This window comes from Bufo gargarizans, chromosome 1 (assembly GCF_014858855.1).
Source record: "Bufo gargarizans isolate SCDJY-AF-19 chromosome 1, ASM1485885v1, whole genome shotgun sequence".
NCBI lineage: Eukaryota > Metazoa > Chordata > Amphibia > Anura > Bufonidae > Bufo > Bufo gargarizans.
The window spans coordinates 273,362,258-273,377,348 of record NC_058080.1 but is presented as its reverse complement, the minus strand read 5'-3'; the positions used below and the strand labels follow the sequence as shown (position 1 = coordinate 273,377,348).

Sequence of the window (15,091 nt, the reverse complement as noted above, 5' to 3'; positions counted from 1 at the left end):
AGGTGAAGACTTTTGGAAGATGGCCTGGTGTCAAGAAGGGCAGCAAAGAAGCCACTTCTCTGCAAAAAAAACATCAGGGACAGATTGATCTTCTGCAGAAAATATGGTGAATGGACTGCGTAGGATTGGGGCAAAGTCATATTCTCCGATGAAGGCTCTTTCCGATTGTTTGGGGCATCAGGAAAAAGGCTTGTCCGGAGAAGAAAAGGTGAGCGCTACCATTAGTCCTGTGTCATGCCAATAGTAAAGCATCCTGAGACCATTCATGTGTGGGGTTGCTTCTCATCCAAGGGAGTGGGCTCACTCACAATTTTGCCCAAAAAACACAGCCATGAATAAAGAATGGTACCAAAACACCCTCCAACAGCAACTTCTTCCAACAATCCAACAACAGTTTGGTGAAGAACAATGCATTTTCCAGCACGATGGAGCACCGTGCCATAAGGCAAAAGTGGTAACTAAGTGGCTCGGGGACCAAAACGTTGACATTTTGGGTCCATGGCCTGGAAACTCCCAGATCTTAATCCCATTGAGAACTTGTGGTCCATCCTCAAAAGGCGGGTGGACAAACAAAAACCCACTAATTCTGACAAACTCCAAGAAGTGATTATGAAAGAATGGGTTGCTATCAGTCAGGAACTGGCCCAGAAGTTGATTGAGAGCATGCCCAGTCGAATTGCAGAGGTCCTGAAAAAGAAGGACCAACACTGCAAATACTGACTCTTTGCATAAATATCATGTAATTGTCGATAAAAGCCTTTGAAACGTATGAAGTGCGTGTAATTATATTTCACTACATCACAGAAACAACTGAAACAAAGATCTAAAAGCAGTTTAGCAGCAAACTTTGTGAAAACTAATATTTGAGTCATTCTCAAAACTTTTGGCCACGACTGTATACCCCGTGCCTGGAAGCTTGTGTGTATAAGTCAGCTAGAGAAGTACAGTATTAGAAAAAGTACTCCCAAGAGACAACAAGTGCCAGGATGGTCTCCTAAAGAGGATTCAGCTGCGGGATCGGAGTGCCACCAGTGCAGAGCTTGCTCAGGAATGGCAGCAGGCAGGTGTGAGCGCATCTACACGTGCAGTGAGGTGAAGACTTTTGGAAGATGGCCTGGTGTCAAGAAGGGCAGCAAAGAAGCCACTTCTCTCCCAAAAAACGTATGAAGTGCGTGTAATTATATTTCACTACATCACAGAAACAACTGAAACAAAGATCTAAAAGCAGTTTAGCAGCAAACTTTGTGAAAACTAATATTTGTGTCATTCTCAAAACTTTTGGCCACGACTGTATACCCCGTGCCTGGAACTTGTGTGTATAAGTCAGCTAGAGAAGTACAGTATTAGAAAAAGTACTCCCAAGACACAACTGACTGTTAACTCAGATCACAGCTGTGAGAACTGTAAATTCTTTGGAGATCATACTTGTGAAACATCTGCTAGTTCATGCATGCTTAACCTGTGATTAATGTACCTGAACTTGAATCTTCAGTAAAGAATCATTTGTTGTTAACTTGGACTCATGATTTCTACACTACATTTGCACCACAAGGTGCCGGCGTTACGACAATCAGGACCCTGCCTTGCACCGTAAAACCGACAATATCTAGGGCACCTCAACAATTAGGCGGGAGGATCCTGAGAACCAGAGTGTGCCATGAAGGGAAGAACCGGTGCGCCCGTTCCCATCATTGCACGCCAGCCCAAGGAGCTTCAAAAAGCCGTGAGTACAACTACTACACCTATCTGGCCACACATAGTCATGCGCACCCCTATCACCCAGTCGATGCACAAGCTGAAGTCATATTATAGTGCCATACTACAACCTGTGTACCAGCCCCATAACAGAAAAGTGGATTGTAAAGGAAGCAGCATTATATCAGTACAAGCACTGGATTGAAACTAGAGTCCAAATCATTCAACTGGTTGTCTTTGCACTTGGTGTGAGGACTGTTGAAATGTAACCTATAGAAGAATATTGACTGCTTTACATTGCTGTGGTTGTCCCTGGTAACTGAATATTGTTTCTAGAGACTAGTCACATATAGAAGTTTAAGAGATATTCCAGAATACTCTATTTGTTGTATCATACTGTTATTCAGTAAATAAGTGAAGATTGCACTACCTCCCCTAGTGTTGTTGTCACCATCCACCTGCAACACTATTGGTGTGTTGGAAAAAAAAGTGTTTAAAACACAAAAGTGTTGTAAGGCATGTACACCAGTTTTTTTTTTGCATATTAAGCCAGAATTCTGGTTCATTTTGATTCGTAAATCCTCCCTGTATCTTTTAAAATATCCTGCCATTACAGTAGCTTCAATGGTAAGTTTCTCATGGTGACAGATTCCCTTTAAACGGGTTTTCCAAGACTTTAATACCCATGACCTATCCTCTGGATAGCTCGTGAGTATCTTATTGGAGGGGGTGTGACACCTGGGACTGCAGTCGAGACGGCATCAGCGTTCCTGTGAACACCGCAGCCTTCTCCATGCTCACGAAGCACAGCTCCGTACATTGTATAGTAGCTGTGCTTGGTATGGCGCTCAGCCTCATTTACGTCTATAAGGCTGAGCTGTGCCTAGGTAAAGTGACTAATGAACGTGTCTTCAGTGGCCTGGAAAAAGCTGTGAGAAGGCTCTACTACGAGCACCGCTGCCTTCTCACACAGCTGATCAGCTAGGGTCCCGGGTGTCAGACCCCCACCGATCAGTGATTGATGACCTATCCAGAGGATAGGTCATCAGTCTTAAAGTCTCTGAAAACTCTTGTAAGTCCCTCAGAATCCCTAAACAATATATTCTGCTACAAGCATCCAATAGTTCAAACTGCTGCCTAGGAAAAGGTGCAGCTGCAGGAAAATGCTCTGGTGTTATATTGTGAACAGAAGAAGGAGTTCTTCCGGCTTCTGGTTCCGGCGCCGACATGACAAGCCGCAAGTGAGCTGAGCTCTGGCAACCCTCACCCGTATATACTGCAAATCCCCGCTGAATTGACTGCTAGCCGGGCAATATCACCCGCGAACATTTTACAGGGTCCTATGGATCGTTTTGTCAGCACTATGGGGAGCAGATCTAAGGCGGAAAAGCGGACACACAGAATACAAAGATGGCGGAGGGAGAAACCACGCCGCTGGAGAAAATCATACTCGCACATCCCACTCCAGACTCTCCTGGTTCCGCAACTGGTTAGGACCCCCTGCACATAGACTATGTTAAACTGGCACTGGAGGTAGCAAACCGCATATTGCCAGACCTGCAGGAGTCTGACAACCACGGTGTCGGCCTCTTTTAGCGCCTTGCAAGGGGAATATGGGGAATATCCGAGCGCATGGACATATCCGACAACAAAGTACAGACCGTGGAAATCGACATATCCAACGAAAAGATCTTATGGCCGAAGCGGCTCTGGGACAAAGTAGATGATTTAGAAAACCGCTCAAGGCGAAGTAATGTCCGAATCGTGGGCCTGCCCGAAAGCATACCAGTCAAGGATTTACACAATATGTGAGCGCGAGATTCCAAAAGCACTGAGTCTCCCCCACCCTTGCAAAGTCGAACGAGCACATAGGGTAGGCCCGCTGAAACAGCTCAACCTCGCACGGAATCCCGAACCAGGGCAGTGGAAGCAGCCTAGGCCCAGACAAGTTATAGTAAAATACCTGGACTACGCCGATAAGGCAGACTTAATGCGACACTACAAAACCTGTAGCCCTAGAGGTACGTCACCAGAAACTCCTCTTGTTCAGTGACTTTTCAGTGGAGGTGACCAGACGCTGGAAGGCTTTCACCCCCTTATGCACATCCTTACACAATCAAAACATAAAATTCATTCTGATGTACCCAGCCACGCTGAAAATATTCCGTCCGGATGGGACCTCCACCACCTTCACAGACCCAGCAGAAGCAGAAGGCATTTCAAGCATCTGCGGATGGAGTGCACAGCAAAATGCCTGCCCTGGACCGGAGGCGTTCACCGTCTTCAACATCGCCAAGAGGTGGAACCGAAAAAAGAGACCAATACAGGAGACAAAGAAGACTCACGAAAGGACACTTGACCTTTTCACATCGCCTGGAGGGCAAGTAATGTAATTGCTGTTTAAAAATGTTATATTGGCGGGTGACAGAGTACATCCGACCACAACCCTCTGAAAACAACCAGGGTTTATAATCTATAATGATCAGACACGGGTTCTACCTTATTTTACCACATATTTTAGCCTGTTATATTTCTGATTAGTACACGTGGGGGCGATGTAATACGGTAGTTTTGGGACTTACTTACCTTAAATACCTTTTCAATGCCTACACTAATTAATGTTGTGTTGGGAAGAAGTGAAGCACGGAATTCTGACTTAATTTTGCCACTGTTGGCTTTATGTTCAGCTATGTTCACTAGCTGGGGTTTTGAAGTTGAAGCCCATGTCCGGCAAAGCGATGGAACAGGGCTAAGCCTTATTGGTGGCAACTCCCTTAGATCTCTAGCTGCACAGGTCACTGTCTATAAGACTGACTGACCCACATGTCTGTCAAGGTTTTCCAAATGGTGCGAGTAATATCATGGAACGTCAAGGGGCTCAGATCCCCCCAGAAACGATCAATGATATTGCGACACCTGGCCAGACTACAGGCTGATATAGCGCTCCTCCAGGAGACACATCTAGAGGAGAAAGATTTCCCCAGAATGAGGAAGCTTTGGGTAGGGGAGGTACATGGCTCCCTGTCATTAGGACGTGAAGCGGGAGTGTTAATACTGCTGAGGAAGAACATACCCTACTCCTTAGTCTCTTGCTCTAAAGATGACTAGGAAAGAATGATACACCTGGTACTTTAACACCAAGGGATACAACTGAGTATATACAACCTTTATGGTCTGAATGATGCAAGTGACCGCTTCTTCAAGGTAACGACAGCTGTCATGCTAGCAGACACAGTACCGGGCAAAATAGTTGGGGGCGACATGAATACGATTATGGACGGGGCAGAAGATCGCAGATCAGACGACAAACACTCACACTCTGCAAAACGTTCCACCAACATCCTCAGTGACTTCATAACGGCAACACAACTGATCGACATATGAAGAGTGTTTAATCCAGAGGGACGGGAATTCACTTTCTATTCTCAGTCTCATAAATCCTGGTCCCGCATAGACTACTTGCTAGTTACCCGCACCCTATTCAATAGATGCCGAGACACTGACATTGAGGATCTGGTCATATCGGACCACTCACCAATATCACTAACGCTACGTGACATGGCCCCTCACGGTTCAGATTTCTTATGGCGATTTCCCTCTGACTTATATAAGAATGAGAAATTCTGTGACCTGCTGAGGGGGTGGTGGGACGACTATATGGGCCTAAATAACATGTCCGAAAATGCCCAACTAACGTGGAGTGCAGGGAAGGCGACGCTAAGAGGCAAACTGATTACATACATAGCGGGTCTAAAGAAGAAAACTCAAGAGCAGTTAGACAAACTAAGTATAGCGCTGAGACTAGCGTACAAGGCCTTCAAAAATAACCCCACAACAACCTCCGAAATGGCGTGGAAGAAAGCTAAACAAAACTATAAACAATGGGCACAAAAATTTTTACAAATATGGCAACAAAGCAGGCAAGTTGCTAGCAAACCTAGCGATAGGTTTCAAGCCGGGGTCACCCATTCTAGCACTTCGAGATGCTAAAGGTATATTACAACATGACCCGATAGTTGTTAGCAACATATCAAAAAATTTCTATGCCTCCCTCTATGGGAGGGATGGGTCTCAAAATGACCCAGATAAGACCTAGCCCGAGCTGGCTTGGCTTTAGGGAAAGCCCCCGGTCCAGACGGATATACGGGGGAGTTCTACAAAATACTAGGAGACAGATTGCCAACACTCCTTGTTCCACTCTATAACCAATACCTGGCAGGCACCCCCCTTCCCCAAGAGTCAAAAGTGGCGTACATAAAAGTGTTGCCCAAGAAAGATAAAGACCCCCGCCAAGCGTCGTCGTACCGACCCATATCCCTAATAGACGTGGACGTCAAATTGCTATCCAAAATAATGGCGTATAGATTGGGGAACATTATGCCCAAACTAATATCCAATCCACAAGTAGGATTCATAAAAGACAGATCTGCAGTTACCAATATGAGACGCGTCCTAACTATGTTGGACGAAATCAAAATGAGACCAGACCTTCACCCAGCTCCAGCTCTCATTAGCATCGATGATGAAAAAGCTTTCGATAATGTGAGCTGGAGATGGCTGGAAAGAGTACTCAACAAATTGGGACTACAGAGCCAATTCAGAAACTTCATTTCTGTATTATACGATAAACCAGCTGCAAAAATCAGCACACCTGGCTTCTTGTCTCCTCGCTTTGAGCTGTTTAAAGGGACCAGGCAAGGCTGCTCCTTGTCACCCTTACTATTTAACCTAACCCTGGAACCCCTGTCACGCTTTCTAACCTCCACGCCAGATAGAAGGGATAAGAGTAGGCACAGCAGAAATAAAACATGCATTATTCGCGGACGACCTTTTGATCTTCCTTAAAAACCCACATAGGGACCTAGAGCCCCTCTTACAACACTTACAAACCTTCGGTAGGTGGTCGGGATTTAAGATTAATATGGATAAGAGCGAGCTACTACTTCTCAAAAATAAGCATCCCGAAATTAAAGGAGGTCTTGGATCAGGTGAAGGGATGTGCTAAAATTGAATTTTTGGCAGCTGAATATAGAAAAGAAAAACTGATAGGAGGGCTCATGAAAAAGTGGAGAGGCATTATCACCCGAGTGTTTAATGGGTAAGAAGTACAAGACCTAACTCGACCATACAAACTAACTTCCTCAGTGTCCAGGCCTAGTCTTTATTCCAGTATCCTATCGGTGTTCGGTGGGGAGTTTCCCTCCACACCACACCGTAACAGGTGAGTATGCCACTGGCAGTCCAGATGAAAAAAAATCTCTGTCATAGTTTTCAATTATTTTAAAGGGGAATCTGCTCTGTAGTTCATTCTGTGTAGATTATTTTCTGCACAGATTTAAAATCTGCATTGTGAAAAAAGTATAAGAATGAGCGTGTCCATTCTCGCCGTACTGAATGTACTAATGAACGACAGAATAAAATCAACATTTCTACCAAAGAATTTTATTCAAAATGACTAGTTTGATAAAAACCAACAGATTTTACCTGTAATTCCTTTTGTAGGTCACAGTCTTCCACCACGCTTAACTTCTTCAGTGCATCTTCCACTAGATGTTGGTGTCTGAGTTTGAGATGTAAAATAGGTATTCTGGGGTTTTCACTACTGCCCTGCAATCTGTTCATCATAAGCACTTGGTTGGCTTGTATCTTTTCTTTCTAGGAATAAGATAAGCACAAATGAGAAGATGGATGGTTAGTAACAAAGAAACATTGGGGGGAGATTTATCAAAACTGGTGTAAAGAAAAGCTGGTTTAGTTACCCATAGCAACCGATCAGATTCCACCTTTCATTTTGCAAAGGATCTCTGAAAAATAAAAGTTGGAATCTGATTTGTTTCTACAGGGAACTAAGCCAATTCTTCTTTACACCAGTTTTGATTAATCTAGTTTGTAAGGCTTAAAAAAAGAAAGAAATGCATCCATCCAGTTAAGCCTGTTATCCTGCAAAGTTGATCCTGAGGAAAGTTAAAAACACTCATGAGATAAAAGCCAATCTGCCTCTTTTTTTGGGGAAAAAAAATCCTTCCCGACTCCAATCAGGCAGTGAAAAAAACTCCCTGGATCAACAACCCATCTCTAGTAACTATAGCCTGTAATATTATTACCCACCAGAAATACATCCAGGCCCCTCTTGAACTCTTTTAGCAAATTCACCATCACCACCTCCTCAGGCAGAGAGTTCCATAGTCTCACTGCTCTTACCGTAAAGAATCCTCTTCTGTGTTTGTGTACAAACCTTCTTTCCTATAGACGCAGAGGATGTCCCCTTGTCACAGTTTTGGGTATAAATAGATGATAGGAGAGATCTCTGTACTGACCCCTGATATATTTATACATAGTTATTAGATCCCCCCTCAGTCGTCTTTTTTTTTCAAAATTGAATAACCCTAATTTTGACGATTTTTCTGGGTACTGTACGCCACCCATTCCAATTATTACTTTAGTTGCCCTACTCTGAATCCTCCTCAGCTCTGCTATGCCTGTCGTGTTCAAGGTAACCCAGAATTCTACACAGTACTCCATGTGTGAACTGACTAATGATTTGTAAAGTGGCAGGAATATGTTCTCATCATGGCAGGGGTGTAACCACCATAGTGGCAGACCATGCGAATGCTATGGGGCCCAGGGCAAGAGGGGGCCCAGTTGGAATCATCCTCTCTTCTACTGGGGGTGAAAACTTGGTCAGGAATCTACCCTTTAAACAAACAACTTTTAGCAAACGAGGCAGTAGAAAAAATGTCCCAAGGGTCATTGAAAGGGGTTTAGGCGGAAACCCTTCTGTCCTGTGTGGGGGTCCTGGTTTAATCCTTGCTATGGGGCCCTTCCTTCTCTATGTAAGCCACTGCATCACGGGCATTTATGCCTCCTTTGACCCATAATCTTATAGGCATTGGCAGCTGGTTTCTACAGCTTAGTTTGCTGTTCACTAAAATTCCTTTTCCATGTCAGTGTTACCCAGTGTTTTACCATTTAGTATGTACGGGTGACTTGCATTATTCCTTTCCATGTGCATAACCTTACATTTGTCAGTGTAGAACCTCATCTGCCACTTCTCTACTCAAGCCTCCAATCTATCCAGATCCATCTGTAGCAGTATACTGTCCTCCTCCGTGTTAATTACTTTACACAGTTTGGTGTCATCTGCACAAATTGATATTTTACTGTGCATGCCTTCTACAAGATCATTAATAAATATACTGAAGAGAAAAGGGCCCAATACTGACCCCTGTGGTACCCCACTAGTGACAGTGCCCAACTCACCTTAAGGGTTGACAAACCCACACATAAAGCGGGTCACCTGCTCAATCCGATTTTTGAAAAATATTTAAACTTAACAGTAGAAGATCCAGAAGAATTGCTCTGGACTGACCATAGACTCATAGCCTTCGAACTCCACATCCCAATTAACACGAAGCAGCTAACCACAGGAGAAAAAAAAAATTGGCGAAGAAATAACAACAACCTGACATATGACAAAATCCTACCTACCCTAGAAGAACACATCAGCAAAATCGACTCCAAACTGCCCTGCGAGAAACTCACATTACAATTTGACGACATCGTCAAAAAAACGGCGGACCAACATGCCCCCTTGAGACTGGTAAAGAAATCAGGGAAAAAAGCACCGTGGTATACGAGAGAACTAAAAATAGTGAAAATAGAATGCAACAGACTAGAGAGGGCATGGAGAAAAAATCAGAAAGAAGAATCACAGCTAAAATATAAGACCCAACTGACGATTTACCACAAAGCAATCTTTAAGGCCAAATAAGACCATTTTGCTAGCGAGATCGAAAACACTGCTCAAAAGCCTAAAAAGTTCTTTCAGATCATTTTCGATCTGGCTAACCCCGATGGCCTTAAAACCACCATCCCCGAATCCCAAGACCTCTGCAACGACATCTCGAAATTTTTTAAACAAAAAGTTGACGATATCCAAAACGACATCCTGCTAGCTCAACAGGCAACTGTCCCCCCCATAGAGAACAAAGTGACAAACCCTATTCACACCTTCACCCTATGCCCATTAAAACTTGAAGACCTAACAAAAAGCATGAAAAACATGTCCAAAGCAACTTATCCCCTCTCCAATATCCAAACTAAATCTCTTATTGAATGCACGACCACCATTGCCCCGTTAATTCTAACAATTATAAATGACTCCTTTCTCAGTGGCAACGTCCCTGAGACTCTCAAGTTAGGAATCATAACTCCCCTCCTCAAGAAACCAGGAGCAGACATAAATATAATGGCCAATTTCAGACCGATTACCAACATCCACCTAATAGCTAAAATCATGGAGACAGCAGTGGCAAGCCAACTCCAGCTGCACGTAGAAAAGCATCGACTTCTAGATGAACACCAGTCGGGCTTTAGGCCAACACACAGCACGGAATCAGCCCTGGTCAGCCTATGGGATGAAGCCCTAGGGGTCGCAGACGAGGGAGGGGGGACCTGGTTGGTCCTCATAGACATGTCGGCAGCCTTTGACACTATCAGTCATCCCATCCTCCTAAATAGATTAAAAGCTGACATCGGAGTAGATAGCCACGGACTTGCCTGGTTTGACTCCTTTCTGAAAAACAGAACTCAGAGAGTCAAACTGGGCTCATTCTTTTCCCCAGTTGAGAAGGTGGAGTGGGGAGTCCCTCAGGGATCTCCCCTCTCGCCATTACTCTTTAACATTTATGTCCGACCTCTGCTTGCTATTCTGAAGGAGTATAACATCAGCTATGAGTCTTATGCGGACGATACACAGATTCTTTTGAGAGTATCGAAATCCGCTGATGACTATAAGCTCACGCAAGAAGGACTAAATAAGGCCAGGAACTGGCTAGCATATAACCACCTCAAACTCAACCCGACCAAGACTGAGCTTATTGCACTACATAAAACACCTGAGGCTGCCGCCCCGTCTATCTTTGGGGAAAATGTTGCCATTTCCACACAAGGAAAGAGTCTGGGGATAATCTTGGATCAAGAAATGAGCCTCCGTCCCCAGATTAAAGAAGTAATACGGAAAGCAAACTTCGCCCTATTCCTTCTAAAAAAAGCCCTACCGTTTCTTCCCAACACATGCAGACAGGTCGTGGTGGGAGCTCTAGTCAACTCCCACCTGGACTATGGTAATGCTATGTATGCGGGGCTGCCAGAGAAAGATCTGGGAGCTCTACAACACTGTCAAAACAGAGCCATCCGGCTCATCAAGAAACTAGACTGGACAGATTCTGTCACAAAAGCACGCAGGGAACTCCACTGGCTCCCAGTGAAAGAGAGAGTGCAGTTTAAGCTGTGCTGCTTAACACAAAAAGCTCTCTACAAAACAGGTCCCATCTACCTGCAAAAGAAGATAACACGTCACCATCCTCCTAGAGAACTGAGATCCACCTCAGCCTCCCTTTTGTCGGTGCCAAGAACCCGCCTCAAGACAAGGGGGGACAGACGTTTCTCAGTATTGGCCCCCAAAATCTGGAACTCCCTCCCAGAACACATTAGAACAACATCAGATTACCTGGAATTCAGGAGGTTGGTTAAGACCTGGCTTTTTGTGTAGGATGACGAGGGGCCCACCAATATAGCCGTCGACAAGCGCTTCGATCGGATTGAGTTCCTCTAGAGCGCTATACAAGGACTTAGTAACATAACATAACATAACAATCTGAGTGTGTACCATTAATAACCAGTTAGATAGATACAGATTAAATAGGTATATACAGATTTTGTTCTTTGAAGGCAACCGTACTTGGAGCTGTGACGTCACACCAAAGTGCTCCCGTACTAACTTTCACTATCTTCCCGCACGCACACCAGCTACCGGCCGGAGCGGCGGTAAGAATATGCCACCATCAGCAGAGGATTAAAGCCTGCCTGCAGACACCGGACAAGAAAAAGAGAATACGCAAAGTGAGGTGAGATAACCTCCCCTCCTACTAAGCATGGACTATTGAAAGAGATATATGGTTCACTGGCTATTTAGTGTCTTGACCAGCGCGGGGCTCCTATTAACCCTTTTCTTCATATATACAGATTAGATAGATGGATAGATAATAGATCATTAGATATATATATATGAAACAGAACGATAGATAGACAGACACAGCTGTTTAATTCCTGTGGCAATATCGGGCCTTTCCCAGGCTCTGAGGCCTGTAACAGTGATGTTCATATGGAGCTCGGAATCTCTCATAGACTGCAACAGTAATTAATTGCAGTCTATGGGAGTAGTCTGAATATAGCATGTTAAAGACCCTTAGGGTGTAAAACTGTGAAAATAAAATCACCTCTGTGACGAAATCACCTTCGTCGCTGGGAGTTGGAGAGGCCTGCTTGCCAGCCTCTTGCCTTGTGACTATGGCCCCTGGGACACTAGTTGGGCATATTGGATTTGAAAGGCACTGTTTCTGCCCCTTGGACTTTTTACTGGAACTATTTGGGGCATGGGACCATGTGCACAGTGGGGCAAAAATAAGACTTCCAGGAAATTCCTGAACCTCTGAACCAATCTGGGTGATTTTGGATAGGTTATTCACCCAGATCAAGGCTATCAGGGGATGTAACTTTTATGGGGATATGTGGTGTTTTGGGGCGTTTTCTGTGGTTGGGAAAAATGTGTATTTTATGCCTGTGAGTAATTAGGTCCATTGTGTTTGTTAAATATATCACAGGCAATGTCATTGTGTTGTTAATTGAGTCACAGGCAATGCCTATTCTGTTATTGATTGCTTCACAGGCAATGCCATTGTGTTTGTTGAATGTATAGTTTTTGTGTTTGACCACTTCAACCCCGCTAGCTAAAACCCCCTTAATGACCAGGCCACTTTTTATACTTCTGCACTACACTACTTTCACCGTTTATTGCTCGGTCATGCAACTTACCACCCAAATGTATTTTACCTCCTTTTCTTCTCACTAATAGAGCTTTCATTTGGTGGTATTTCATTGCTGCTGACATTTTTACTTTTTTTGTTATTAATCAAAATTTAAAGATTTTTTTTGCAAAAAAATGACATTTTTCACTTTAAGTTGTAAAATTTTGCAAAAAAAAAGACATCCATATATAAATTTTTTGCTAAATTTATTGTTCTACATGTCTTTGATAAAAAAAAATGTTTGGGTAAAAAAAAAATGGTTTGGGTAAAAGTTATAGCGTTTACAAACTATGGTACACAAATGTGAATTTCCGCTTTTTGAAACAGCTCTTAATTTCTGAGCACCTGTCATGTTTCCTGAGGTTCTACAATGCCCAGACAGTACAAACACCCCATTTTGGAAAGTAGACACCCTAAGGTATTCACTGATGGGCATAGTGAGTTCATAAAACTTTTTATTTTTTGTCACAAGTTAGCGGAAAATGATGATTTATTTTATTTTTATTTTTTTCTTACAAAGTCTCATATTCCACTAACTTGTGACAAAAAATAAAAAATTCTAGGAACTCGCCATACCCCTCACGGAATACCATGAGGTGTCTTATTTCCAAAATGGGGTCACTTGTGGGGTAGTTATACTGCCCTGGCATTCTAGGGGCCCTAATGTGTGCGAAGTAGTTTGAAATCAAAATCTGTAAAAAATGACCGGTGAAATCCGAAAGGTGCACTTTGGAATGTGTGCCCCTTTGCCCACCTAGGCTGCAAAAAAGTGTCACACATCTGGTATCGCCGTACTCAGGAGAAGTTGGGGAATGTGTTTTGGGGTGTCATTTTACATATACCCATGCTGGGTGAGATAAATATCTTGGTCAAATGCCAACTTTGTATAAAAAAAATGGGAAATGTTGTCTTTTGCCAATATATTTCTCTCACCCAGCATGGGTATATGTAAAATGACACCCCAAAACACATTCCCCAACTTCTCCTGAGTACGGTGATACCAGATGTGTGACACTTTTTTGCAGCCTAGGTGGGCAAAGGGGCACACATTCCAAAGAGCACCTTTAGGATTTCACCAGCCATTTTTTACAGATTTTGATTTCAAACTACTTACCACACATTAGGGCCCCTAAATTGCCAGGGCAGTATAACTACCCCACAAGTGACCCCATTTTGGAAAGAAGACACCCCAAGGTATTCCATGAGGGGCATGGAGAGTTCCTAGAATTTTTTATTTTTTTGTCACAAGTTAGTGGAATATGAGACTTCGTAAGAAAAAAAAATAAAAAAATAAAAATCATCATTTTCCGCTAACTTGTGACAAAAAATAAAAAATTCTAGGAACTCGCCATGCCCCTCACGGAATACCTTGGGGTGTCTTCTTTCTAAAATGGGGTCACTTGTGGGGTAGTTATACTGCCCTGGCATTCTAGGGGCCCTAATGTGTGGTAAGTAGTTTGAAATCAAAATGTGTAAAAAATGACCTGTGAAATCCGAAAGGTGCTCTTTGGAATATGTGCCCCTTTGCCCACCTAGGCGGCAAAAAAGTGTCACACATCTGGTAACGCCGTACTCAGGAGAAGTTGGGGAATGTGTTTTGGGGTGTCATTTTACATATACCCATGCTGGGTGAGAGAAATATCTCTCACTTTTCACATTTTTTTATACAAAGTTGGCATTTGACCAAGATATTTATCTCACCCAGCATGGGTATATGTAAAATGACACCCCAAAACACATTCCCCAACTTCTCCTGAGTACGGCGATACCACATGTGTGACACTTTTTTGCAGCCTAGATGCGCAAAGCGGCCCACAGTCCTTTTAGGAGGGCATTTTTAGACATTTGGATCCCAGACTTCTTCTCACGCTTTCGGGCCCCTAAAAATCCAGGGCAGTATAAATACCCCACATGTGACCCCATTTTGGAAAGAAGACACCCCAAGGTATTCAATGAGAGGCATGGCGAGTTCATCGAATTTTTTTTTTTTGGCACAAGTTAGCGGAAATTTTTTTTTTTTTTTTTTTCTCACAAAGTCTCTCTTTCCGCTAACTTGGGACAAAAATTTAAATCTTTCATGGACTCAATATGCCCCTCACGGAATACCTTGGGGTGTCTTCTTTCCGAAATGGGGTCACATGTGGGGTATTTATACTGCCCTGGCATTTTAGGGGCCCGAAAGTGTGAGAAGAAGTCTGGAATATAAATGTCTAAAAAATGTTATGCATTTGGATTCCGTGAGGGGTATGGTGAGTTCATGTGAAATTTTATTTTTTGACACAAGTTAGTAGAATATGAGACTTAGTAAGAAAAAACAAAGACAAAAAAAAAACAATTTCCGCTAACTTGGGCCAAAAAAAATGTCTGAATGGAGCCTTACAGGGGGTGATCAATGACAGGGGGGTGATCAGGAAGTCTATATGGGTGATCACGTTTAATATACCTGTTAGGGGTTAAAAAAATCACATCTCCAGCCTGCCAGCGAGCGATCGCCGCTGGCATGCTGGAGATCCACTCGCTTACCTTCA

At 43.5% G+C, this 15,091-nt stretch overlaps 1 protein-coding gene across 3 annotated transcripts in view; it reads right to left on the bottom strand.

Annotated features, from left to right (window-relative positions):
* Positions 1–15,091, bottom strand: part of LOC122944730 (probable E3 ubiquitin-protein ligase HERC6) — a 115,411-nt gene that overhangs the window by 22,072 nt on the left and 78,248 nt on the right. For all 3 annotated transcript variants that reach the window (XM_044303325.1, XM_044303317.1, XM_044303309.1), the window contains exon 16: positions 7,180–7,350. In XM_044303325.1, coding sequence (XP_044159260.1) covers positions 7,180–7,350 — 171 coding nt within the window. The remainder of the gene's footprint in view (positions 1–7,179; positions 7,351–15,091) is intronic.